The sequence below is a fragment of the Synchiropus splendidus genome, chromosome 9, assembly GCF_027744825.2.
Source record: "Synchiropus splendidus isolate RoL2022-P1 chromosome 9, RoL_Sspl_1.0, whole genome shotgun sequence".
Lineage (NCBI taxonomy): Eukaryota > Metazoa > Chordata > Actinopteri > Syngnathiformes > Callionymidae > Synchiropus > Synchiropus splendidus.
The window spans coordinates 16,004,716-16,028,245 of record NC_071342.1 but is presented as its reverse complement, the minus strand read 5'-3'; the positions used below and the strand labels follow the sequence as shown (position 1 = coordinate 16,028,245).

Sequence of the window (23,530 nt, the reverse complement as noted above, 5' to 3'; positions counted from 1 at the left end):
TGGGGAAATACAGGGAAACGGAAACAAGACACAACCGGGAATCACCAAAATAAAAGTGTGACGAACGTGCGCATGACAGTATGCCAATAAAAAAATCTTTATATGTTTTAGCCACACGGTTCGGAGAGCGAGAAAAGAGTAGCGGTTAGTCAGGAAATGACGGTATGAGTATCCAATCACAGGGCGCGTACAAGTTACATTCAACATGAGGCCACTAGATGGCCTTGTTGTGCCCAACTTGTGATTTGATTGGCTATCGCAACTATCCATTAACCATATGTGTCCGTTCAACTCGGAGGGCACCTGCGCCTCCACTGTTGCCTTAACTGATTTCACCCGACATGACGACACAAGCTGGCTGCAAGCTGATTCTGATCATTCGGATAAGAACTCTGACCTTGATGAACAACACCGGGAGGTACGATGACATGAATTATGATTATTATCTATGCACTATAAAAACATGAAAAATGAAATTCACTTTTATCATGAATATGCTCATGATTTCCGGTTATGCTAGGCCAGCAGAGAAGGCCTTGGTGGCCCACCACTGCATTTACACAGTTGTTAAAAATGGCATAAAAGCTCAAAATCTGTGAATCTAGCATTGAAAATGTACAACCACCGGTAAGCAACCCCGCCTCTCAGAGTATGTGCTCCATTTATAGCATTCCCCTAACTCAAACACATGTGAAACAGCCGGATTGTGAAAAAATCTTCGCGTTTTCCTTTCCTCACTTGTCTCCTTTTCCTTCCTCCCCCTTCTTCCCCTTCCTCTTGTGCATTTGTTCCAGCGTGTTTGATAACTTTTAGATGCATGTCTTATCTACCGCCTTCTTGGTTTCTCTCTGTAACTCACCTTTTGTTTTCTCGTTAGCTTTCTACCTCGTGTGTGTGGGGTTTTTTTTATTCCACCATGAGCGCTTTTTGTTATTTGGACCTCGTGAGTTTGAGTGCATTTTTGTTGTCCCCATTATTTAGGTTTGACTTTTATTAGCCTATTTTCTGTTACAGGTTTTTCCCGATCCCTGTGTGTGTTCCTCGCTCTACGTTTTGTTGGTGATACCCTTGTTTTCCTTGTCTCCTGTTTGTGTCCTGTTTTCTGTGTGTTTGTATTAAACCTCTGTTAGAAATTTTCTGATTCAATGCTCTCTAGTTTTTGACAGCCGTCCCATTTTCAGACGCGCAGAGCCAGAATTAGCTTTCACCATGAGTCTCCTGTGTGATAACTGCCAGCCATTGGCAGTCTCTCTCTTGGGTAGTGATCAACAATTTTGTTCAGAAATGTGGTGAGTTTTTGATGCTCTTTTTAAGAGTGGACCTAGCCCTCAAGACTGCCCACCTCATGGTCCTCCACATGTTCCAGCTCCACGGCATTCTTGTTAATGTGGTCTCTGACTGAGGAGTGCAATTCTCTTCCCAGCTTTGGTAGGCCTTTCTTGTGCTTTTACTTTGTCATTTCCGGTTTTGTTTGTTTCCACTTCTTGTTTACGCTTCAGCTTCACAGCAACACAGCTGGAACCAATCCTGTAATCAAACCTCACTGATTTCAACACCTTGGTTCCAGACAGTGTAGTCAGATGGTTACTTCGCATCCACCGGTAGGTTCCTTTCGTGCATTTGTTCCAGCGTATTTGATAACTATTAGAATGTGCGTGTCTTATCTTGGTTTTTGTTCTGTTACAGTTTTTTGGAGATCTCTCTCTTGCGCACTGGTGCGCTGTGGTCGTCGCCACTCAAGGTCCGGTTACCGTATTTCTGACGTGGGATCTGGATGCTGTAGTGCTGCCCTGTTTCGCATTCCGCTGCCCCAGGCATCTGTTTGCAAGCAGTTAACGAAACGTGCATCTCCTTTGACGGCCGCTAAACCTATTTGGGCAGCGAGTCCGCTCAGATGTCCGTCAGGACGGCCATGGTTCGCACCCAAAGGTTCTAATGGTTAGATGAGGGTTTTTCTGACCTCACAGATGACCCCACAGCACTAGATCTGGTGGCTCAACAGGCCTCAGCCTACACTGCCACTGCCCCCACCTCCTCCACGCCAGCTCCTGGAACTAGTGTAAGTACCAGTTACTACACATATTTTAGTCATCTGCAACAATCATTGGTTTCAATAAAGGCTACGCGTTGCTATTTTCTATTTTGTGATAAAAAAAAAAGACAAACATTTATATATGCTGTTGATTCCCAGAATGTGTCTGGATACGAGCATGTGGACAGACTTGCTGAGTACCTGGTCGGGCTCCGGGAACAGAGTTCTCTATGTCTCAGTAATCTGCAGGTGAGCCAAATAATAGTTTGGGAGAGCCTGGACGCTCGAGACAAAGAGCGGGTGAATTATGCAGCACTGCACCAGAAGAACATTTGGAGTAGACCCCAAAGAGGCTCTCAAAACTCCATGTGTCGAGAGCATGCATGTTCGGTGCAAGTCCATTTGCACCTAAAACTGCGAGTCCATTTTTCTAAGACTTTGTGTTCTCTACAAAAGCCCTAAAAAGAAAGGCAAGGAACAGTTTAAAGGTGGTCCTTAATTTTAAGGGACTACCACAACGTCAGGGAGCTTGTCATCAGCAATGCCCAGGTGATGGAGGGAACTGAGATGCAGCTTGTGGAAGTAAATCAGAACACCCTCAGACAGTGGCACAACAGCAGGCAGAAGAGACAGGAGCTCTCTGTATTGCTGCAAGGCACTGCCTTACCTCCTGTGATCCTGGTGTCAGAGGAGCCTCTTCAGGAGGTAAGATCACTCCCTGCTGAACCTGTCCCTGCACAGCAGGAACACCAGTACCGGCTACCAGAGAACACTGCCCGTCAGGCAAAGCAGAGGCAGACAAATCGGCCAATCCTGCCAAAAGGTACAGTGGAGAGGCAGTTGTTTTTCCTGTCCCCAGCAGCAGCCTCGGCCTCCACCTCAGCACCTGCTGTCCAGCACCAGGTTGTCTCACAGGCAGTACAACCTGTTGTTCTTTTTCAGTTTGTCCCGCCTGTGACATCAGGTACTACCCCAAAGAGGCCGTATAAGAGGACTGTGCAAGCAAATACCTGCAAGAAATGTGGCCAGTTCCGTACAGCAGAGACTGATCAGTCAGTTTTGTGGGAGGGTGTACTGCCCGCATTTTGAGGCACTCACAAAACAGCAGTGGTTAGAAGAGATGAGGAAGAAATTCCTCAAATGAAGATATTCTATCCATAGTTATACTTGTGCATAGTTATATTTATATAGCATTATATTTTCTTGTGTGAATGTTATACAAGTGTACACTAACAACTGTCACCTCCCCCCTCTTTCTCTTGACATCATGGAGCAAGACGTGCGCACTCAGTTCAGGAGGCTGAACCTTCGGAAGGCGGCAGGTCCGGACAGAGTTTCCCCTGCCATCCTGAAGCATTGTGCTGCTGAGCTGGCTCCAGTGTTCACTGACATCTTCAATGCTTCCTTGGTGTCCTGTCATGTACCTGCCTGCTTTAAGTCCTCCACTATCATCCCTGTTCCCAAGAAGACCAGGATCACAGGACTGAATGACTACAGACCGGTGGCACTGACGTCTGTGGTCATGAAGTCCTTTGAGCGCCTGGTTCTCTCTCACCTGAAATCTATCACTGCTTCTCACCTGGACTCATTGCAGTTTGCCTACAGAGCCAACAGATCTGTGGACGATGCAGTGAACCAGGCCCTTCATTTCGTTCTGGAGCATCTGGACTGCCCAGGAACCTATGCCAGGATCCTGTTTGTGGACTTCAGCTCTGCTCTTTAATACAATCCCCCCAGCTCTGCTTGAAGACAAGCTTCGCCAGCTGGACGTGCCTGACTCCCTCTGCAGATGGATTACAGACTTCCTGACCAGCCGAAGTCAGCGTGTGCGGCTGGGGACGACTGTCTCTGACACTCGGACCCTCAACATTGGGTCTCCTCAGGGCTGTGTTCTCTCTCCATGGCTCTTCTCTCTGTACACTAACTGCTGCACCTCCAGCCACGAGTCCGTGAAGCTAATCAAGTTTGCGGATGACACCACCATCATCGGGCTCATCTCAGATGGAGATGAGTCGGCTTACAGGAGGGAGGTGGAGCGGCTGGTGTCCTGGTGCAGCAACAACAACCTGGAGCTCAATGCCCAGAAGACAGTGGAGATGGTTATAGACTTCAGGAGAGTCACAGCTCCTCCATCCCCTCTCATGTTGGCTGGTTCACCCATTCCTATTGTGGACGACTCCTGCTTCCTGGGAACCACCATCACTGAGGACCTCAAATGGGGGCCAACCATCAGGTCCCTCATCAGGAAGGCCCAGCAGAGAATGTTCTTTCTGAGGCAGCTACGAAAACTACAACTGCCGACGAAGTTGCTGGTGGAGTTCTACGCGGCCATCATCCAGACCATCCTCACCTCCTCTATCACCGTCTGGTACAACAGTGGCACCTCCAGGGACAAGAGCCGACTGCAGTGCATCGTACGTTCTGCTGAGAAGGTGATCGGTTGCAGCCTGCCGCCTCTTCAGGACCTGTATGCCTCTAGGACCCAGAGACGTGCAGGTCGGATCAGAGCCGACCCGTCTCACCCTGGACATGGACTGTTTGTTCCTCTTCCCTCTGGCAGGAGGCTGCGGTCGATCCAGACCAGAACCTCCCGTCACAGGAACTGAACACAAGAACCGTCAGACTGTTAAATTCGTGAACAGCCTTGTTATGTTATTCTATTTATTTTATTTTATTTGTTTTTTGTTGCACTTTATTCCAAGGCACTTTCAGTGGGCTCCCCACTGACCATGGCAATAAATTTGATTCTGATTCTGTCCTGGATTTTTCAGGTATCTTGCAGCTGACCTGCCCAAGGCAATACAACACTACTTCTACTGTGGGAGTGGTGTAGCCACAAGTGGCACAGAAAAAAGTGTGACCAACTGCATTGAGACCCAAACGTATATTCGGTTCTCACGCACTGATCGCCAACACTCCTATCACCATTAACTGTCTGAAAAGTGCTCCCAACACATTTCTAATGAGCAAAACTCAGCATCGCAACGGTTCTTTTCAGAGCCATCGACCTTCTTCTATTGAGCAAAGTCTCCTTGCATACATCATCCAGCAGTGTTATCCATTCAAGGCGGTCCTGTGAGCAGATGTCCAACCACAGTTACTCCATCTCAGCTGCAGAATGCCTTTCCATCAGTCTTCAGTAAGCATTTGTCTAGTTATATGTTGTATTTATTGAAATGTTTGTCTATACAATGTAGTAATTGATTTTTCATATGTTGAGATTCTGTCTGGACCATCTCCAGCTTCCACATCAGTGTGTCCAAGGCTCCGAGCATCACTGCAGGACACATCTGTACATCAACAAAAGCTCTTTTCAGAGCTGTCCATATGTGTTTTATTGTCCTGTGTATTATACCTCATAACTGCAATAAAATACAGTAGCACTTCTGAGAATGAGGCAAGTGACATGTTTAACATGTGGTCTATTGATTATGAGCAGTTTGTACATGTACAGTATCTATTATCTTTTCATCTTTCATGAAAGTGATTCTGTGATTCGGTATAGCTTGAAGTGTTCAACATACTATTTCACACATTATACACACGTTTGAGCTAATACACTTGAATGCTTTCGGGGAGATACAACATGTGCAGACAGGAGGTAGAGGACTGCGTAACTACGACAACCAGGCTTGTACTAAGAGGGAGTAAGGTAAGTGCATGAAGTAAGGGCCACTCCAATAGACACACACACAACACAAAAGGATTTTACACAGTAGTTTGATAATTGTGCGGAGGTCATGGAGGCATCAGATAACACTCAGAATGTTTACTGACAAAAGCAATTTCATAAACATAAACAACACCTGAAAGGGCAACACATGCCATGCAGAAAAAATGGCTATTTACTTTTTCAGTTAAAGCCAACATAGGAGGTGATTTAATATGGAGATGTAGCAGATTGAAGGCTGGCAATGGAAAGATCCATGATATCAGCCCGTTACATTCGGCATTCCAGTCCTTCTGGTGAGAGGAAGTACCACATTAAAAGTGTTGCATTAATCACAAGCTCAACAGATGTGATCCATTTCAAATATTTCACTGTTTGTGTTTATTAAAAGTAAACTATAATGAGTATATATTAGATAAATATATATTTATAAAGTTGTTAAAAATGGCATAAAAGCACAAAATCTCTGAATCCAGCATTTAAACCATACAACCACCGGTAAGCAACCCTGCATCTCAGAGTATGTGCTCCATTTAAAGTGTTCCCCCAACACAAACGCATGAAGAAAGGTTCCTCATGGACTAGGCAGTTCAGCAGACTCCCAGGTTCAAATCCCAGCGAAGTCTTAAAAAAGTATCGTTTTTGCGGCTACAAATGTTTGAAACAGAGCCGTATTGTGACAAATGGTCATGCTTTCCTTTTCTCTTTCTTCCTTTCCTTTCACTTCTCCCTTTTCTTCCCCATCTTACCTGGCAGCGCCTTCGACCACTCGGCCATCCTGACTTCAAGCTCTTGTAGCCTGCTACACCCCTGCGTTATCCTGACTCTCTTCTGCAGTGTTGTCTTGTGGCCCCGCCCCCTTTTCCACCCCTGTGTAGTAGCATGTTGGAGCTAAAAAGTTATACAAATGCTGACTCAACTTAGCCCATCATAATAACTGTGGTCACGGAACTAAAGTTGCACATTCCGGCTGGATTTATGAAGAATGGACGGGTGCAGCTTGGAGACAGCTTTGATTGACTGTGTTTGCTGTCGCCAATTCGATAAATGTAAAAACTATGGAAGAGGATTAGGGCCAGTGAAAAAAATATCCAGGTGGGAACCCTGAAATCTCATGTTAGTGTGTTGCAGTCGACCCTAATGTTTTGTTCAAATGAATGCAACACCACATTTGGTCTCATCTAAATTTGCAGTTGTGTTGCATAGTGACTGGTATCATAGTCATTTCAGTGTTGTTTTGAATGGCAGTGGGCGTTCAATCAAAACGTGTTGTCAGAAGTGGGATTCGAACCCACGCCTCCAGGGGAGACTGCGACCTGAACGCAGCGCCTTAGACCGCTCGGCCATCCTGACTACATGACCCCTACTGACCCCTCCCCCATAGTCTCATGATCCCTCCCCCCCCTTTTCACCACACGTGTGCGCTGAACAAGTAGCTGCTTGGTGCAAGTGTGCACTCTCTGAGTGCATTTCTAGTTTTTATATTTCCTTTTTTTTCACAGTGTGTCTCAACACCACATACAGACCCAGCATCTGTACTGCACTGTTTTCTATTGCCCTCAGATCAATTTTAACACCTGCAGGCTCAAGATAAGGCATTTATTAGGACAAAATATGACATGCATTATCTGGGTTATTTTTATGTATTCTCACCCCTGACCAATTCTTGTCTGTGATTTAACAAAAGAGTCAGTCTGCCTACTGTGATGGGGCATAATATTGCCAGTAAAGAGTAAAATATACCACTCTATCACATGCAAGTTTCACAGAGGCATGCCCCGTTCTATTGATAGAAGTATAGATATTTTTTCATTATTATTTTTTAATTATTGAATGCAGTACCTGCAGAAATGTGAAATGCTTTTATTATTCAAATCTATCTGCATATTAAGTGGAAATACACAATGCATTGAAAAACCTTGAGTGAAAAACGGTACATACTGAACGTGTAAAATTGTGTCGTGTTTGTCGTGTACAAAAAGCAGTATAGAAGAGAACATAACTTGAGCTGCAAAAAGGCCACTAGGTGTCACAGTCACGTCAGCGTGTCATGTGCTGCGTAACAACAACGGTGATGACGTCAGAGCCCTTAATCGCAGTAGAAGTCCATGTCCTGCCAAGAGAAAAACAAATGTTGAACACAACGATCATGAACCGTTCGGAACTTGAGATGAAACTTTGCCTACAGCTGTGGGAATTTTGACAAGATCTTTGGAAAAGATCCGCGTCTCGTTGACCACGGTGGCTGGGAAGTATCCGATCACGCCCATCTGGTGTGTGTAGCGCTCACTGTACACCTGCAGAGGACGAGCGACACATATCACCACCGTTGTGCTGGGAAAATGGCCGGAATTGGCGCAACGTGAAATGTATGATTAGGAATAAACAACAATTCGAGAATAAAGAGACATACACTTCCTGACCAAAAGACTCCAGCGCCCTCCTCCGGTACGAGTTTAGAATACACGTACACCATCTGACCCCGTTTTATGTTGATGAATCTGCAGTCAGGAGCGATGAAGTCGTCCAAGGCGGTGGCCATGGAGATCGCGTCTAGAATCATATTTGTGGGAGAAAAAAAGGCTTACTTTGATCTATTCATGACTTTGATGTCCATGCCCTCGGACTCACACGAGCAGGATGCGTCTCCACAGAGCTTGTTGTCTGCAAGTTTATCCATGTAGACAGCGTTTGACTGGTGGAGGAGGAGTCCCACACAAACGGCAAGAAGAAGACTTCGTCTCATCTTCTTCCGAGCAGAAGAGGCGCACGTTAGGAACTTGAAGAACCTCGCGAAAAAGTCTGCTCCGTGTAAAGGGAGAGAAATGGGACGTGCCTTTACACCAGAGCGCACCCGCCCAGTCATCGGGGACTTTCTGAAATGTCTGTAGAACCATCGATTTTGGGCATGAGGAACATCTGCTGTGACTGAAATTCATCACCAGTTGCGTCCCCAAGAGGTTCGTTTCACCAAAACAGATTATGTATTGGCAGAAACGCTGGATTATTAGGACTAATATTTTTTTTGTATTGTCTTAACTTCGTCTTCTGCTGGACAGTTCTGCAACATCACATTCACAACAGTCACCTTCAGTCGCCCTGCAACATGGATCAATCAGACACAAAAGAATTTGATTTAAGTTATTTAAATATCACCAAAACTGGACGTAGGGAGGAGAAAGAAAGTAACATCCAGCATCCGTTACTGGTAAGTTTCTTTTCAATGTGATAATACGTGTAATTACGTCAACTCACCGCAAGATGACTCTGTTGCTTTTCGGAAATCGGTAATGAGGCAAGGCCTAAATAGTCTTTCATCATCAGTACTTTTACCTGTCTTCACATAAATATTAAAAAATTAATTATATGTACATTTAATGGGTTTCACACTCTCACTCAGTGGATGAAACAACGAGTCCTAAACGCCCTTTCCAGCTGCGGGGTGCAGAATGTATCCCTTAAAAGAGCAGAAGGTTGCTGAATATGGGGGTTGCCAAATGGTATTTTTTATGTACTGTACACCATCCCATACGCATGACATGGGGTCTGGATCCACCCGGGGCCTCCTCCTAATGGACCTCAACCTCGAAATGTCCAGGGGATGCCTTAAAAAGATCTCAAAATGAGATCCATGTGTTGTTGGAATTTGGAATTCCACCCCCCTTTATCTAGTTATTTCGGTCTTCATAATAAATATATGAGTAAAAGTCAAACAAATAAAGGCCATCTTCCCCTCACTTGACCCAGGGCTCAGACTTCTGAGTACTTGTGAGTCTGATTCACTCCAACAGACTCTAGTACCGACCTGCTCATCAAGAATGGACTCTACCATCTACCATGACTACTTTTTTTCTGTTGGAGTTGGAAAAAGAAAATGCTCTGTTACACATGAATGTTCTTTAAATTAAAGGCGCCAGTCCAATTCCATCTTGTGATGTAACCAGATGACACAATAGATTTTCATTTATCCCGTAAAAGTATCCTGATGGGTCCATATAAATCTAAAAAAAAAATTTTTCAACTGGCAGTAGGGAAATCGTCGCCTCCGACGTCTCGTTGGGCGATCGCTACTCGCCGAGTATCTGATGCAAAACATTGCAAAGCGGTGTGCGTTTTGTAAAACCTCTGTCCGTTGGTTAAACAGGCGGTGTTTCACCCCTGCAGAGATACAAGGCTGTCGTGAAGCGGTATCCGCTTACCCGCGTCCCCCTGTGACTACAACCAAGCGCACTCCACGACGTTACGTGAGATTACGTCAGTCCACTGTACACTCAAAACACTTGCACCGGCGTCTGCTGCTGTAGTTCCACCAAAGACTTGTTCGACTTGTGCATTGTTCCTCTTGTAACCTTATCTCATACATTTTGGAAAATTCTAAAACAGTTTGCACAGACTTAATCTTTTTTTGGTCGTTTTAACCCCCGTATTTATCAGGGCAGAGGAACGCCTGGGGTTTATTTTTACTGAAGCAGCTGATGGATGAGCGGGTCACCGAGTTATTTGATTCAGGAAATGGACACAGTTTTGAAAGTCGTGGAATCGCTTCGACTTCTTGGAATGTCCCGAGTGGAACATCCAAGAAGTCTTTGAAGATCAAGAAAGGCAAAGATCGGAGCTATCGTAGCATCAAACCAAACAACAACACACCGTATCTGCCTCCAGAGGTGAGTATCTTTGATACCTTACACGGTTGTACAGTCGTGTCACCAAGTTATACAAACATAACTTGAATGATAAAGTTACTTTGAAATACTTCATTTCAAAAGGTCGCGAGCGAAGACGAGCTATAAGCGGCAATGACACGTAGCCGGTCGATGAAGGAAACAAAGCAGAAAGTCGTTCGTCGCGAGCGAGAATTCCCCTCAACGAATGACAATAAAATAGATTTCCAAATGACCTTTAACATGTTGTGATGGACTTGACAGGCCCACAGTAACAGCTGTGTTTGTAAATAGTCTAAACATGGGGGCGGGGGGTTGTGCTTCGAGAGCTAAGGCTAACAGTGGCTAACGCTGCTAATTCGACCCGCGTAGTTTAAAACGTAGCAATACAAGTTTAGCAGTGAACGTTTATTTCAGTCCCACATTAAACATCCAACAACTCTTTCATCTCAACTTGATTTGAGGGATTGAAAAGGAGCAGAAAGGAATACAATTCTAATAATTCCTGCCTCTTTTTCTAATGTATGCATTACTTTAACCCAGAACCTTTATTGCTTTGTTTTGTCAAATTCTTGTTTTAGCTATTTTCCCAGTTATTCATTCAGCAACTTTGATTATTTGGAGCGATCGTGTCTGGTTGCTTGTGTTGTTGTAGAAATACAAACACATTTACACTTAACACATGTGCTTCCTTTGTATGTTGTCATGAGTTCACGAAAATATATTCAACAATACATTTTCGTGTTATGTGTCAGATCGTGGATCAACAGTATGTTTCCTTTCTGTTGCAGCTGAGCCTTTGTCTGAACTTGTTCTCATTCTCTTTGTATTGCAGGTGGAAGAGGGTAACATCGAGTATAAGGTGAGTGGTTTCACTTTTATATTAAGTACAAGTAGTATATAGTACCTCGGCCTGTCTAAGGCTGACTTGACTTGTCTAACCAAAGTTGACACTTTAAATCCACACATATGGTTGTCATGTATTTGCTTTGCTTTGTATGGCTGTTTAGAAGCATTTTGGTAAAACCGGTATTTAAATCAACAGCAAGGCGACGCAGTTTTCAATGGAGTGTCGCTGGCACGCTGATGTTTTAAACGCAGCTTTTTGGCTGGGTTTTTTAAATTGGTGCACCACGAAGAAGCTCATAAATTCTACATACACAATTGTGATGATAAACCATACAATTTTGAAAATATGGACATGTTTAAAGTAACATCAGCTGCAGCTGGATTTGAATATAGTTGCTTAACGTTGCCTTTTTGTGTGTCTCTGCACACAGTTGTAACAAATGTCCAGACCGACCTTGAGTTAACGCTTACATTTTTCTGATCCCAATTAAGCTCAAGCTTGTGGATCCAACACAATACCGATTTGAGCACCTGGCAACACAAATGAAATGGCGGCTACAGGAAGGACGAGGAGAGGCCGTCTATCAGATTGGTGTGGAGGACAATGGCATGGTAGTGGGACTAGCTGAAGAGGACATGAAGGCCTCGCTAACGACTCTTCATAGGCTAGCAGAGAAGTAAGCTCATACAGAATGCTTGTCCCTGTGTTTGTGCATCTTGTATCTCTTTTTTTTATTGTACTCACAGAGTCGGGGCTGATATCACCATCCTTCGACATCGGGAGGTGGATTCTGACACTGAGGACGCACGGAGGATTGCTGAGGTTCTTATTCGCAAAGTACCAGATGACCAGCAGGTAAGCAGAGCTACTGCAACCACTCTGTTTTTTAAAATGAGATATTTTCATTTGTTATGTTTCCACATGCCTTCTTGTTTAGTTCTTGGACCTACGAGTAGCCGTACTTGGAAATGTGGACTCTGGAAAGTCCACTCTTCTGGGTGTATTGACTCAGGGTGAACTGGATAATGGACGAGGAAAAGCAAGGCTCAACCTCTTCAGACATCTTCATGAGATCCAGACGGGACGTACCTCAAGCATTAGCTTTGAGATCCTGGGCTTTAACAGCAAAGGAGAGGTAAATCTTATGATGAACTCACTCTAAATTAGCAGTTGCGGCATCAGTTCCCTGAAAAATACTGATGATGCATTTAAAGAGCAGTGACACAATATATTGTCGCATTCAGTAGCTCGGCTCGTTTGCGTCATGCATTTTATATTCATTCTATTGGCTCAAACACTTGTTTAACGTATACATTTTTAAGGTGTTTATAGTGTTTTAATTGAATAAATGATGATACATTTTGGCTCACTCAAAATGTAATATTATTGGCCATTGTGCTTCAGTGGAAGTTTTGACTTGGATGACATTAACTTTATCAGGTTTTATCATGAGTCTTAATTTTATGTTGATGGCAATCTGTTTTGCCTGTTTAAGTGAGGGTTTTGAAGTTGGTATTCTGCTTCCACAGGTGGTAAATTACAGTGATTCCCGTACAGCAGAGGATATTTGTGAGAACGCTTCGAAGATGATCACTTTTATTGACCTGGCCGGTCACCATAAATACCTGAAGACTACCATATTTGGTCTTACCAGCTACTGTCCAGATTTTGCCATGCTGGTTGTCAGTGCGAACACAGGAATTGGTGAGTGTCTTTTCATGTTATTCATTTTTTTTTAGATATGAGCTTGAGAGTTTTTAAATTTTCTGCCACAATTTCAAAAATATCCTGGTGGAAACCCTGAAATCACGTTAGTGTGTTGCAGTCGACCCTAATGTTTTGTTCAAATGAATGCAACACCAAATTTGTTCTCAACCAAATTTGCAGTTGTGTTGCATAGTGACTGGTATCATCAGTTCAGTGTTGTGTTGAATAGCAGTTGGTGTTCCATCAAAGTATCTTGTCAGAAGTGGGATTCGAACCCACGCCTCCAGGGGAGACTGCGACCTGAACGCAGCGCCTTAGACCGCTCGGCCATCCTGACTTCATGGGCTTGTGACCCCCCCCTCCCCCCGCCCGGTCGGATGGAGAGGGCCATTTCTTGCATTTGAGAGTAACAGCTAAAAAGTTACACAAATGCTGGCTCATCGTAGCCCATCATAGTGACTGAGGTCACCGAACTAATGTTGTGCGTTCTGGCTGTATTTATGAAGAGAGGATGTGGGCAAAATTTTTTGTTGTCGCCAATTTGATAAATGTCAAAACTAGGGATGCTCCCATCAGGATTTTTGCTGCCGATCACCAATACCGATCAGCCAAAGCGCTGATCACCACCAATACCGATCACATGGATTGACAATGAATTTGTAATCAAAATGATGAGACCTTTTGTGTACATGATGTGAAAACATGAACTTTATATCATTTTAATTCAGACATGTTTTTATATACCACTTCAAGAAGGCAAATAATAGAAAAACCTGAATGCAGGAATGACAGGTAGTGATCGGCATTCAACGATCACGATGAAATCAGCCAATCACGGTCAGTGACAAATCGATCGGAGCATCCCTTGTCAAAATGTTCCCCTCTGCTGCGCTGTTTCTCTGTCACTTCTTTATTGGCTGCGTTCCATTCTGAGGAGGGCGGTTTCTGCAACCAAGTTTCAGAAGTATCCAGGCGGAAACCCTGGAATCACAAGTTCGTTTTTTGCTATTCACCCTAATATTTTAAGTTGTGTCTCATAGTGACTGGTACCATAGTCATTGGGGTGTTGTTTTTCCAATAGCAGACAGTTTTCCATTAAAACATGTTGTCAGAAGTGGGATTCGAACCCACGCCTCCAGGGGAGACTGCGACCTGAACGCAGCGCCTTAGACCGCTCGGCCATCCTGACGTCCTACTCTTGTGACCCCTCCCCCCGACTAGACCACTCGACCATCCTGACGTCATGGGCTTGTGACCCCTCCCCCTGCTTTCCACCCGGATGGGTGGAGACGGTCGGTTCTAGCATTTGAGAGTAACAGCTAAAAAGTTACACAAATGCTGGCTCATCGTAGCCCATCATAGTGACTGTGGTCACCGAACTAATGTTGTGTGTTCTGGCTGTCTTTATGAAGAGAGGATGTGGGCAGAATTTTTTGTTGTCGCCAATTTAATAAATGTCAACTCTAGGGATGCTCCCATCAGGATTTTTGTTGCCGATCATCAATACAGAGCAACCAAAGTCTATAGCACTAGAGACTGTGCTATGTCCGTGAGATATTTACATACTGGCCGCTTGTAGCGCAACTCCGACACAGAGAGCACTGCACTTATGAAAGTTTCCGCTCTGGACATTTTCAAAAGTTCCAGGTTCAGGCGGCTAACGAACGCTGCACCTGACTCCATAACGGTGACGGATCCGATTGTTTCCGTCTCTGCGCAGATGACACCTGAGAAAGGCTGGTCATCTAGCTCGGTGAAATGAATTATTATTTCATATCATTCTGAATGTTACGCTCTGACCAGTGGGTGTTGCTAAGCGTCAGCTGTGCTAACAGCCTCCTACTGAGGAACCAGTGGTCTCACTTTGATGAGCCCAGAAAACTCTGCGCTCCGTCTAGTGTGGCGCTTTTTAATGGCGTGTTTAATTTGAGCGCCCTTTCCTGCACAGCATTGTCCCGTGCGTGTGCTGCAGGATGTAAACTTTACATGACGGATCGAAAGACCCTCCACAGCTGACATGCTGCTGCTTAGTGAGCACCGAGTAGGGAGGAGCGGACGTTTTACTACCAGCGGGGCTTCATCAGAGCGCCGGCTGTGACGCATGATCAGTTGTTGTGATCAGCAATGACAGGTAGTGATCGGCATTCACCGGCCATGCTGAAATCGTCCGATTACGATTGGTGGCCGATCGATCGGAGCATCCCTTGTCAAAATGTTCCCCTCTGCTGCCCTGTTTCTCTATCACTTCTTTATTAGCTGCGTTCCATTCTGAGGAGGGCGGTTTCTACGCCAAAGTTTTAGAAGTATCCAGGTGGAAACCCTGGAATCACAAGTTCGTTTTTTGCTATTCACCCTAATATTTTAAGTTGTGTCTCATAGTGACTGGTCATTCATGGGTGTTGTTTTTCTATAGCAGTCAATCTTCCATTAAAACATGTTGTCAGAAGTGGGATTCGAACCCACGCCTCCAGGGGAGACTGCGACCTGAACGCAGCGCCTTAGACCGCTCGGCCATCCTGACATCGTGCTCTTGTGACCCCCTCCCCCCGACTAGACCACTCGACCATCCTGACGTCATGGGCTTGTGACCCCTCCCCCCACTTTCCACCTGGACGGCTGGAGACAGTTAGTTATAGCATTTGAGAGTAACAGCTAAAAAGTTACACAAATGCTGGCTCATCGTAGCCCATCATAGTGACTGAGGTACGAACGAATGTTGTGTGTTTGACTATATTTATTAAGGGAAGAGATTGTGCAGAATTTTTTGTTGCCGCCAATTTGATAAATGTCAAAACTAGGGATGCTCCCATCAGGACTTTTGAATGCAACACCAAATTTGGTCTCATCTAAACCTGCAGTTATCGTCATTTGAGTGTTGTTCCATCAAAACATGCTGTCAGAAGTGGGATTCGAACCCACGCCTCCAGGGGAGACTGCGACCTGAACGCAGCGCCTTAGACCGCTCGGCCATCCTGACTTCATGCGCTTGTGACCCCTCCCCCCGACTAGACCGCTCGGCCATCCTGACCTCATGCTCTTGTGACCCCTCCCCCTGCTACACTGCTCGGCCATCCTGACTATCTGCTGCATTGTTGTCCTGTGGCCCCTCCCACTTTCTCCACCCCTGACTTGTAGCATATGAGAGTTAAAAAGTTAGACGAATGCTGACTCATCTTTCATCATAATAACTGAGGTCACGGAACTAAAGTTGCGCTGGATTTATGAAGGGTGGACGGCTGCAGACTGGAGACAGATTTGATTAAGAACGAACGTTTTTGTTGTCCCCAATTGGATAAATGTCAAAACGGTCCTGGCTTCGCTGTGTTCCAATCTGGGGTGGGAGGGTTTTCTCTGCCACACTTTCAAAAATATTCTGGTGGAAACCCTGAAATCACATGTTCGTATGTTGCTGTAGAACCTAATATTTTGTTCAAATGAATGCAATACCACATTTGCAGTTGTGTTGCATAGTGACTGGTTTCCTTGTCATTTCAGTGTTGTTTTGAATCGCAGTGGGTGTTCCATCAAAACATGTTGTCAGAAGTGGGATTCGAACCCACGCCTCCAGGGGAGACTGCGACCTGAACGCAGCGCCTTAGACCGCTCGGCCATCCTGACTGTCTGCAGCTGCGTCGCTGCGTATCTCAGACATTCTTTTCACTGGTTTGGGGGAGGGTCCTGAGTTACACCACGCAGCACTCCCAGCAGTTGGGGGAGGGGTGCTGAGTTTTAGAATGTGAGAGCAACAGCTAAAATGTGATACAAATGCTGGCTCATCATAGCCCATCATAATGACTGAGGTCGCAGAACTGAAGTCACTCATTCTTGACTGGATTTATGAAGCATGGACGGCTGCAGATTGGAGAGACATCTCTGTCACTGTGACTCTCTATTCCGGAGCCGTCTTTTGACTTATTACCCCAACAAGGGGGAGGGAGCTCTGAGTTGCAGCATGTGACAGGAGCAGCATATAAGTTAGCCTAGTACTGCTGAAAAGAATTCCACATTCTGTTTCAGTATTAGCTTCAGTTTCAACCGTAGTTAAGCAATTTCACAAACCTTGTTCTGGTACTGTTTTCTGGCTGTTTCGTTCACTTGGCTCTCTGTCAGGAAGTGGGACATGCTGTCATGCGAAAGGAAGGCACGAATGGAGACATCAAAACATGTTGTCAGAAGTGGGATTCGAACCCACGCCTCCAGGGGAGACTGCGACCTGAACGCAGCGCCTTAGACCGCTCGGCCATCCTGACTGTGTGCCACGACTCCCCCTTGTCACTCAGACGTTCTTTCCACTGGTTCGGGGGAGGGGCCCTGAGTTACAGCACGTCAGAGGAACAGCTGAAAAGTTTCGGGACACAGGCTGGTAACCGATAGTGGCAGGGTCGGAGTCTGTATTTCATTTCACTGCTCCTGAACCCACCAGCTGTAAACATGTGATATCTTAGATTATATAACAAAGCAGCAGATAATGATGCCTGCTCCTCTAAAAATATCTCAAATACTTTCCTTTCTCAAAAGTGGTTTGTCGGAGACAACTTTACAGCTGCTGGAGACGGTGGTAAACATAAGTGAGGCGAACCTGTCAGGCAAGACGTCACAGACAAAAGTTCTGTCAGAAGTGGGATTCGAACCCACGCCTCCAGGGGAGACTGCGACCTGAACGCAGCGCCTTAGACCGCTCGGCCATCCTGACTGTGTACTGCTGAGCCGCCCTGTGACTCAGATCTGCTTTGCCTGCTACCGGCAGTTGAGGGGGAGGGGTGCTGAGTTTCAGGATGTGACGGCAGCAGCTGAAATGTGCTACAAATGCTGGCTCATCGTAGACCCTCTGACTGGATTTGTGAACCATGGACGGCTGCAGATTGGAGCGGCATCTTGGTCACTGTGACTCTATTCCGGAGCCATCTTATCCCAGCAGGGGTGAGGGGGAGGCGGCTCTGAGTCACAGCATGTGACAGAAGCAGCATAAAAGTTAGCCTTGAAAAGCATGGAAAGATTTCCACATTATGTTTCAAACTATTTCACAAACCTTGTTCTGGTACTGTTTTCTGGCTGCTACGTTTACTTGGCTCTCTGTCAAGAAGTAGGACATGCTGTCAGGCGAAACAAGGTCACAAATGGACACCACTCCAGCTATGCCACTGGAGACATGTCGTGTCTGCAACCCCAAAGTAACAGTGTTAATTATGAAACAGCGTAATGGATCTCTGAAATCCATAGGCTTCGTCACACAAGTCGTGTCTGGGCCAAATTCAGAAGCCAGAAGTCAGGTCATGATATTTTTGTCACTCCACATTACAGTTCGAAGGTTGTTGCTGAAGGAAAATAGTGCTAATGCTAATAATAACAATTGGAAAATGTGCCTAAAACATTACTCAGAATTAAGCCAGGTTACCAATGAAAATATAAAGTACATTGCATATTTATTATGAAGGTGTTTTCACTTGTGTCTTCTTTAACTTTCACTTTATTATTTAATAATGTTGCAAATACAGTAGAAAGAAGTAGGGTCATGTCTGGAGGTAGTTTTTGCTCTGAAGTCACAAATGTTTTTAACACGGGGTGATTAATGGGCTGTATTTCTGGTTTTACTGTTACAAGAATTTTAAACACTGGAACTTCTGACCCCTAAAGATTGTCATGACAGCTCAGCTTGTCTTGGCCCCAAATTAGGCAGAGGACTCGTGTTTCTGTAACACGCAACAGGTTTGTTTACCAAGAAGCTGCCCTCAGCTGTTTGTCTGGAGCACACTTGCGATTTAAACCAGAAATGAGTGATACAGCTTTCATTGACTTCACATGCATGCAGATCTCTGACCTCTCACATAACTCAGAACGATGTTCTGACGCCGTTGCTTGCCATAACTTATGTTCCCGTGTTTGTTTTGCAGCTGGTACGACAAGAGAGCACCTAGGACTGGCCATGGCGCTGAAGGTGCCCATCTTCATCGTGGTCAGCAAAGTGGATCTTTGCACACGGGCCACTGTGGAGCGAACAGTGCGTCAGATGGAGAGGGTTCTCAAGCAGCCGGGCTGCAACAAGGTCCCGATGGTTGTGAGTAATGCCGATGACGCCGTGACGGCAGCGCAGCAATTTGCTCAGTCGCCAAAGTAAGACGTCCGAAAATGTGAAAGCTGAAAAAACACTCGAGATGAATGTAATGCTGGAGGTTTGCTCTTCTTGGCAGCATCACACCCATCTTCACCTTGTCCAGTGTGTCTGGAGATAACCTGGACCTGCTTAAGGTGTTCTTCAACATCATCCCTCCACTGAGCAACAGCAAAGAGCAGGAGGAGCTAATGCAGCAGCTAACAGAGTTCCAGGTGAGCAAGCAAATTTTCAGCATGTGTTCCGAAAGGGTGTTGATTGAAGTTTGTGTCATGTGACAGGTGGATGAGATCTACACGGTGCCGGAGGTGGGAACCGTGGTGGGAGGAACTCTCTACAGGTCGGTTTCATTTCTTTTCTTCCTCTCCTTCCCTCGTATTAAAACGTAGCCTCTTCACCTCTGCAGTGGTATTTGCCGTGAAGGAGATCGCCTGGTAGTCGGGCCCACTGACCGCGGACAGTTCCACAAGCTGACAGTTGGCAGCATACAGAGAAACCGCTCGGCCTGCAGGGTGCTCCGAGCCGGACAGGCGGCCACGCTAGCACTGGGCAGCTTTGACCGCACGCTACTACGCAAGGTTAGCAACAACTTATGGGGCTGTTGAAGAGCTCTGACTGGCTGGTTATGTGTATGCAGTGTTTGGTCAGGACACGAGGAGGACTAGTGATCCTAAGCAAGGGCTTTATTGACGCTCAGGTTCAGATATTCAGTTCTATAATTTATGATTATTTTGGTGAGACATGAGCCTGACAGCATTTAACTCCGCCCACTGTAATCATGCCTGGGAATAAAGGAGAACACCCGCGGCTCACAACTCCAGTGAACTGTGAGAGCTAGAAAACTATATACTGTAATCATAAAATAACTGAGCAAATCGCCCCACGTAGGGAATCACTCTGGACAACTAAGCATAAAAATGCACACATTTGTATGAATGACAACAAGGGACCAAAGACTGTTTTTTCTTTTTTCAGCGACTATGAATCCAGAGAATCAACATGAAAATGTGTCTTAAATCAGGATTCAGCAACAATATTAGATGTTGTGACTGACATGTCCAAGATATCTTTTTAAAATCTCCACCTCTCCACCTTGAAAACTGTGTTTGATAGAAGATAAATATTTAGACATTAAGAGATCAATGGTCATTGGTATTTAAGAGTTAAAGACCTTCTGACACCAGTGTGTCAGTAAAAAAAAAACCCGAAACGTTCAAGCCCTCAAAAATGCATGTGTCAAAAGTTAGAAAAATTTATTGACTGCAGATTTTTGTTTTTGCCGGGTTGTAGAGGTTAGTCAGTAGAGCTGACACCCGAGGGTAGAAAATGTTTGGGTTTTTGTTTTTTGCAATTTAAGGGGCTGTGAAAAGACTTTCAATGGCTCCTTTGTGACTTGCCAAAGGTTTGGGTTGTGACGGCACTGTAAGTTAGTTGTGACGAAACCCCAACATCCAAGATTTTATCGAGAGTTGGGAAATTACCAGCAGAACGATTTAGTTTTCTGTCCAGAAGCAGAGGCAAAACCAAGGTGAGGAATGTTGAAACCTGACCACCCTGAGACAGGGAGACTAGAGCAGGAGGGTTTGACGGGCCAATGACAGGATCAGTAGCTCCACTTCTCTTAGGTGCTAGATCGGGTGGTTCCCTGATAGACGAGGTCAAACCTCATTTTAGCTTCTTAAATATTAAAGTTTGAGGATTATTAACGTTTAACTTCTTGCCTCATGGTTACAAATGAGATGTTTTCCATCATGACACTTTAATTTAAACACTTTTCAAAATCTTTCTGACGTGCCAGGGTATGGTCATGGTGAGTCCAGACATGAACCCCACTATCTGCTGGAGGTTTGAGGCGGAGATCGTCCTGCTCTTCCACGCTAAGACCTTCCACAAGGGCTTCCAGGTCACTGTGCACATAGGCAACGTGAGGCAGACGGCCGTCGTGGAGGCCGTGCACGGAAAGGTGAGCGTGCAGCGGCAGGTTTTTTAAAGCAGAGGTCCAGAGTGAGCGTTGCTGTCCATGTCCCACAGGAGGAGCTGAGAACAGGCGAGAAAGCCGTGGTCCGCTTCAGATTCATGCGGAACCCTGAGTACCTGAAGGTGGGAGCCAAAGTTCTCTTCCGACACAGCGTCACCAAAGGGATCGGCCACGTCACCAAATTGCAGCCCATCGCCCAGTACCAGCCGTCCCACAGCAGTGACGAGGAGGCGTGAACTCTCTGGGAAAACAACCATCAAGTGCTTTACAAGAAAGCAAACCTCAACAACCAGTCTGCCAAAGGCCAGTCTGCACTGCTCCCTCTGACCTTGCAGCGCCCTCTTTTGGACTCTGAGGAACACGTTTGCCCTGACTTCACAGAAGCTACACCGTAACACTTATACGGTGTTGAGATTTACCTCCATATTGTTTCTCCTTCGGACCTGAAAAAGCCTTGAAGCTCACGTCTGTCCGCGACTGTTTTCCCAGCCTAGTGGTGTGGCGTTTGACCATTTAGTCACACCTAATAATGGCTTGTTCTGGGCTCGGGGCGGCTGCTTTGTGGCTGGTGAGCACATCATGCGGCTCATCAGCGCACTGATGCTGGATCTCTTCATCTTCTAATGCAGTGAATCATTCTATTCAGCAAAAAATTGAAGATGGAAGAAACAGACCTGAACACCATACTAGTGTTGAAGGGCTGGAAGGTCACCAAGATGCACCTTGGGCACTGACATACCAGCATCTACCCAAACAACTCCCCCGCCCAAAAAAAGAAAAAAAAATCCAAAGAATGTCTCTCACAGTTGTGTAGCAACCTTAGTGCCTGACTGACAACCATATGGTCTGTTTTGTTGACCGCTTTGATGCTTGATTGTTGAGTCTGGCACTCGTGGATTGAAACTGAAAACTCAAGACTGATTTTTCTATGCCAACCTGCCGACAACGTGTCTCACTTGTGCAGCTTTTCACTCATCATAACTCATATCTATGCACTCCCTTCACTGTTTAACCATCTATTGCCTCAGCAAAAACTTTTCAGAGCCGATTGTCACCCGACATCTTTTGGCATGTCCCATGTACAAGTCAGCTTCTCGCGCTTTTCTCTTTGACTTTCCCAGTCACTGCCATAGGAACCTGAGCATTCATAAATCAAACTGTGCTTCCTGTTGAGGGACTGCAAAAAACAAATAAATAAAAAATACCCCATTAATCCCCACAACTCACTCAGATTAACAAAAAACTGCTTTATCTGACAATATAGATGTATTTTTTGAGTGGGTATATTTAAATTTTGAGTTTCTATATTTAAAAAATATTTTTTATTGGCCTTAAAAAAAGTTTTTTTAAGTGAGAAAATAGCCTTTGAATTTACTCACTAGACTTCCTGTACTTCTGGCAAAGGTCATAGCTTGTAATATTTTGTGCGCCTTATAAAACAAAGGTTGATATAGCTTAAGATGTTGAGTTCATATGTTCTTTTATTCAGCCGTAGAATACTCTCAGGTCAACATATATAATTATATATTTTTAAAAAATCCATTTCCACTTTCAAACTTGCAGTGCTCTTCTTCCCAAACCTGAAAAAAAATCATTTCTCAACAGACAGTAGCAGCTCAGGTGTTTTTCACTCACGTTACTGAGAGGGTTTGAGACGGTGCCTAGTGGAACTCCTTTCAATTCAAACGCTTTACAGCTGGTGATAATCATGTCTGGTGCTATTTTAAAATGACCTTTCTATGGCTGCGTCTTCTTGTCTTACTGCATGTGGGTGAAGTTTTCTTGTTGTTTACGAAAGAGGGAACTATTTTAGTTTTTTTGTATTGTTTTAAAACCGTCACAGACTTTTTAGATTTGACTCTTTTAAGCTGAATGGCGCCATTTATCACCCTTTGAGTTTGGATTTTGGAACGCTCAACAGGCACAGTTCCGAAGTGCGTGTGTTCATGTGTACAGAAAATAAACCATTTAAAATTGTTCTTGTGTTGATCCATCATTAAAACACATTTAATACTGAATATACTATGCAGGAAAATACATGAAATGGGTATTATAATTTATATGTTGGTATTTTTATATTATAAATTAATGATGGAAAATGAACACGAAAGACACTTGCAGGCAGACAACCTCTCACATTCAACTCAATTTTCTATTCATGGACGGTGGGAGGAAACCAGAGTTCCCAGAGGAAGCCCATGCAAGCACAAGACTGTCCAAATGGTGAGGAGGACTGCTGTAATTACATTGTTTCATTTTTACAATAATCTTTACTAAATTTGCGACAAAGAGAACGGACTTCACCAAGTTAGTGGTCTGTTAGAATTTTGCTATTTGATTTTAGAAATTGAAAATGAGGTACAGATGAGGAAATAAAGACAACCGTCGACCTGACCCAGATCGATTTTAGGACACAGATACACACCTACAGAGTCAGAATCTGAAGTAATAAACTCAGGTATTTTTTTTTTTTATTTCCCTTTATGGGGCAGAGGTCGGGCCCAGCTATGTAAGGAGTCTCAG

The 23,530-nt window shown here is 44.9% G+C and overlaps 2 protein-coding genes and 8 non-coding genes across 14 annotated transcripts; 1 reads left to right on the top strand and 9 right to left on the bottom strand.

The window, feature by feature from the left end:
- Positions 1 to 6,972: 6,972 nt before the first annotated feature.
- On the bottom strand, positions 6,973 to 7,055 carry trnal-cag (transfer RNA leucine (anticodon CAG)). Its single transcript has one exon. It is a non-coding gene; the product is annotated as a tRNA-Leu (tRNA).
- Positions 7,056 to 7,122: 67 nt separating this feature from the next.
- Positions 7,123 to 9,546, bottom strand: LOC128764835 (otoraplin-like). 2 transcript variants are annotated; one of them, XM_053875034.1, is made up of 5 exons: positions 8,958 to 9,546; positions 8,334 to 8,763; positions 8,116 to 8,255; positions 7,889 to 7,999; positions 7,123 to 7,815 (listed from the first exon to the last, which is right to left on the bottom strand). In XM_053875034.1, exons 2-5 carry the CDS (start codon positions 8,566 to 8,568, stop codon positions 7,792 to 7,794), a joined length of 510 nt encoding a protein of 169 aa, XP_053731009.1. In that variant the 5' UTR covers positions 8,569 to 8,763; positions 8,958 to 9,546; the 3' UTR covers positions 7,123 to 7,791. The 2 variants fall into 2 exon arrangements, with proteins under 2 accessions (XP_053731009.1, XP_053731008.1); XM_053875033.1 differs by having other exon boundaries at positions 8,334 to 9,546.
- gtpbp2a (GTP binding protein 2a) lies at positions 8,326 to 22,967 on the top strand. 4 transcript variants are annotated; one of them, XM_053875030.1, is made up of 13 exons: positions 8,326 to 8,662; positions 8,762 to 8,910; positions 11,199 to 11,225; positions 11,705 to 11,889; positions 11,960 to 12,068; positions 12,151 to 12,348; positions 12,743 to 12,917; positions 18,812 to 19,031; positions 19,109 to 19,244; positions 19,311 to 19,369; positions 19,436 to 19,607; positions 20,828 to 20,992; positions 21,061 to 22,967. In XM_053875030.1, exons 2-13 carry the CDS (start codon positions 8,809 to 8,811, stop codon positions 21,241 to 21,243), a joined length of 1,731 nt encoding a protein of 576 aa, XP_053731005.1. In that variant the 5' UTR covers positions 8,326 to 8,662; positions 8,762 to 8,808; the 3' UTR covers positions 21,244 to 22,967. The 4 variants fall into 4 exon arrangements, with proteins under 4 accessions (XP_053731005.1, XP_053731004.1, XP_053731003.1 ...); XM_053875029.1 differs by lacking the exon at positions 8,326 to 8,662 and adding an exon at positions 10,137 to 10,366 and having other exon boundaries at positions 8,764 to 8,910; XM_053875028.1 differs by lacking the exon at positions 8,326 to 8,662 and adding an exon at positions 9,867 to 10,366 and having other exon boundaries at positions 8,765 to 8,910.
- On the bottom strand, positions 13,175 to 13,257 carry trnal-cag (transfer RNA leucine (anticodon CAG)). The gene has a single exon. It is a non-coding gene; the product is annotated as a tRNA-Leu (tRNA).
- trnal-cag (transfer RNA leucine (anticodon CAG)) lies at positions 14,027 to 14,109 on the bottom strand. The gene has a single exon. It is a non-coding gene; the product is annotated as a tRNA-Leu (tRNA).
- trnal-cag (transfer RNA leucine (anticodon CAG)) lies at positions 15,359 to 15,441 on the bottom strand. The gene has a single exon. It is a non-coding gene; the product is annotated as a tRNA-Leu (tRNA).
- trnal-cag (transfer RNA leucine (anticodon CAG)) lies at positions 15,815 to 15,897 on the bottom strand. Its single transcript has one exon. It is a non-coding gene; the product is annotated as a tRNA-Leu (tRNA).
- trnal-cag (transfer RNA leucine (anticodon CAG)) lies at positions 16,456 to 16,538 on the bottom strand. Its single transcript has one exon. It is a non-coding gene; the product is annotated as a tRNA-Leu (tRNA).
- On the bottom strand, positions 17,088 to 17,170 carry trnal-cag (transfer RNA leucine (anticodon CAG)). The gene has a single exon. It is a non-coding gene; the product is annotated as a tRNA-Leu (tRNA).
- trnal-cag (transfer RNA leucine (anticodon CAG)) lies at positions 17,531 to 17,613 on the bottom strand. The gene has a single exon. It is a non-coding gene; the product is annotated as a tRNA-Leu (tRNA).
- Positions 22,968 to 23,530: the final 563 nt, after the last annotated feature.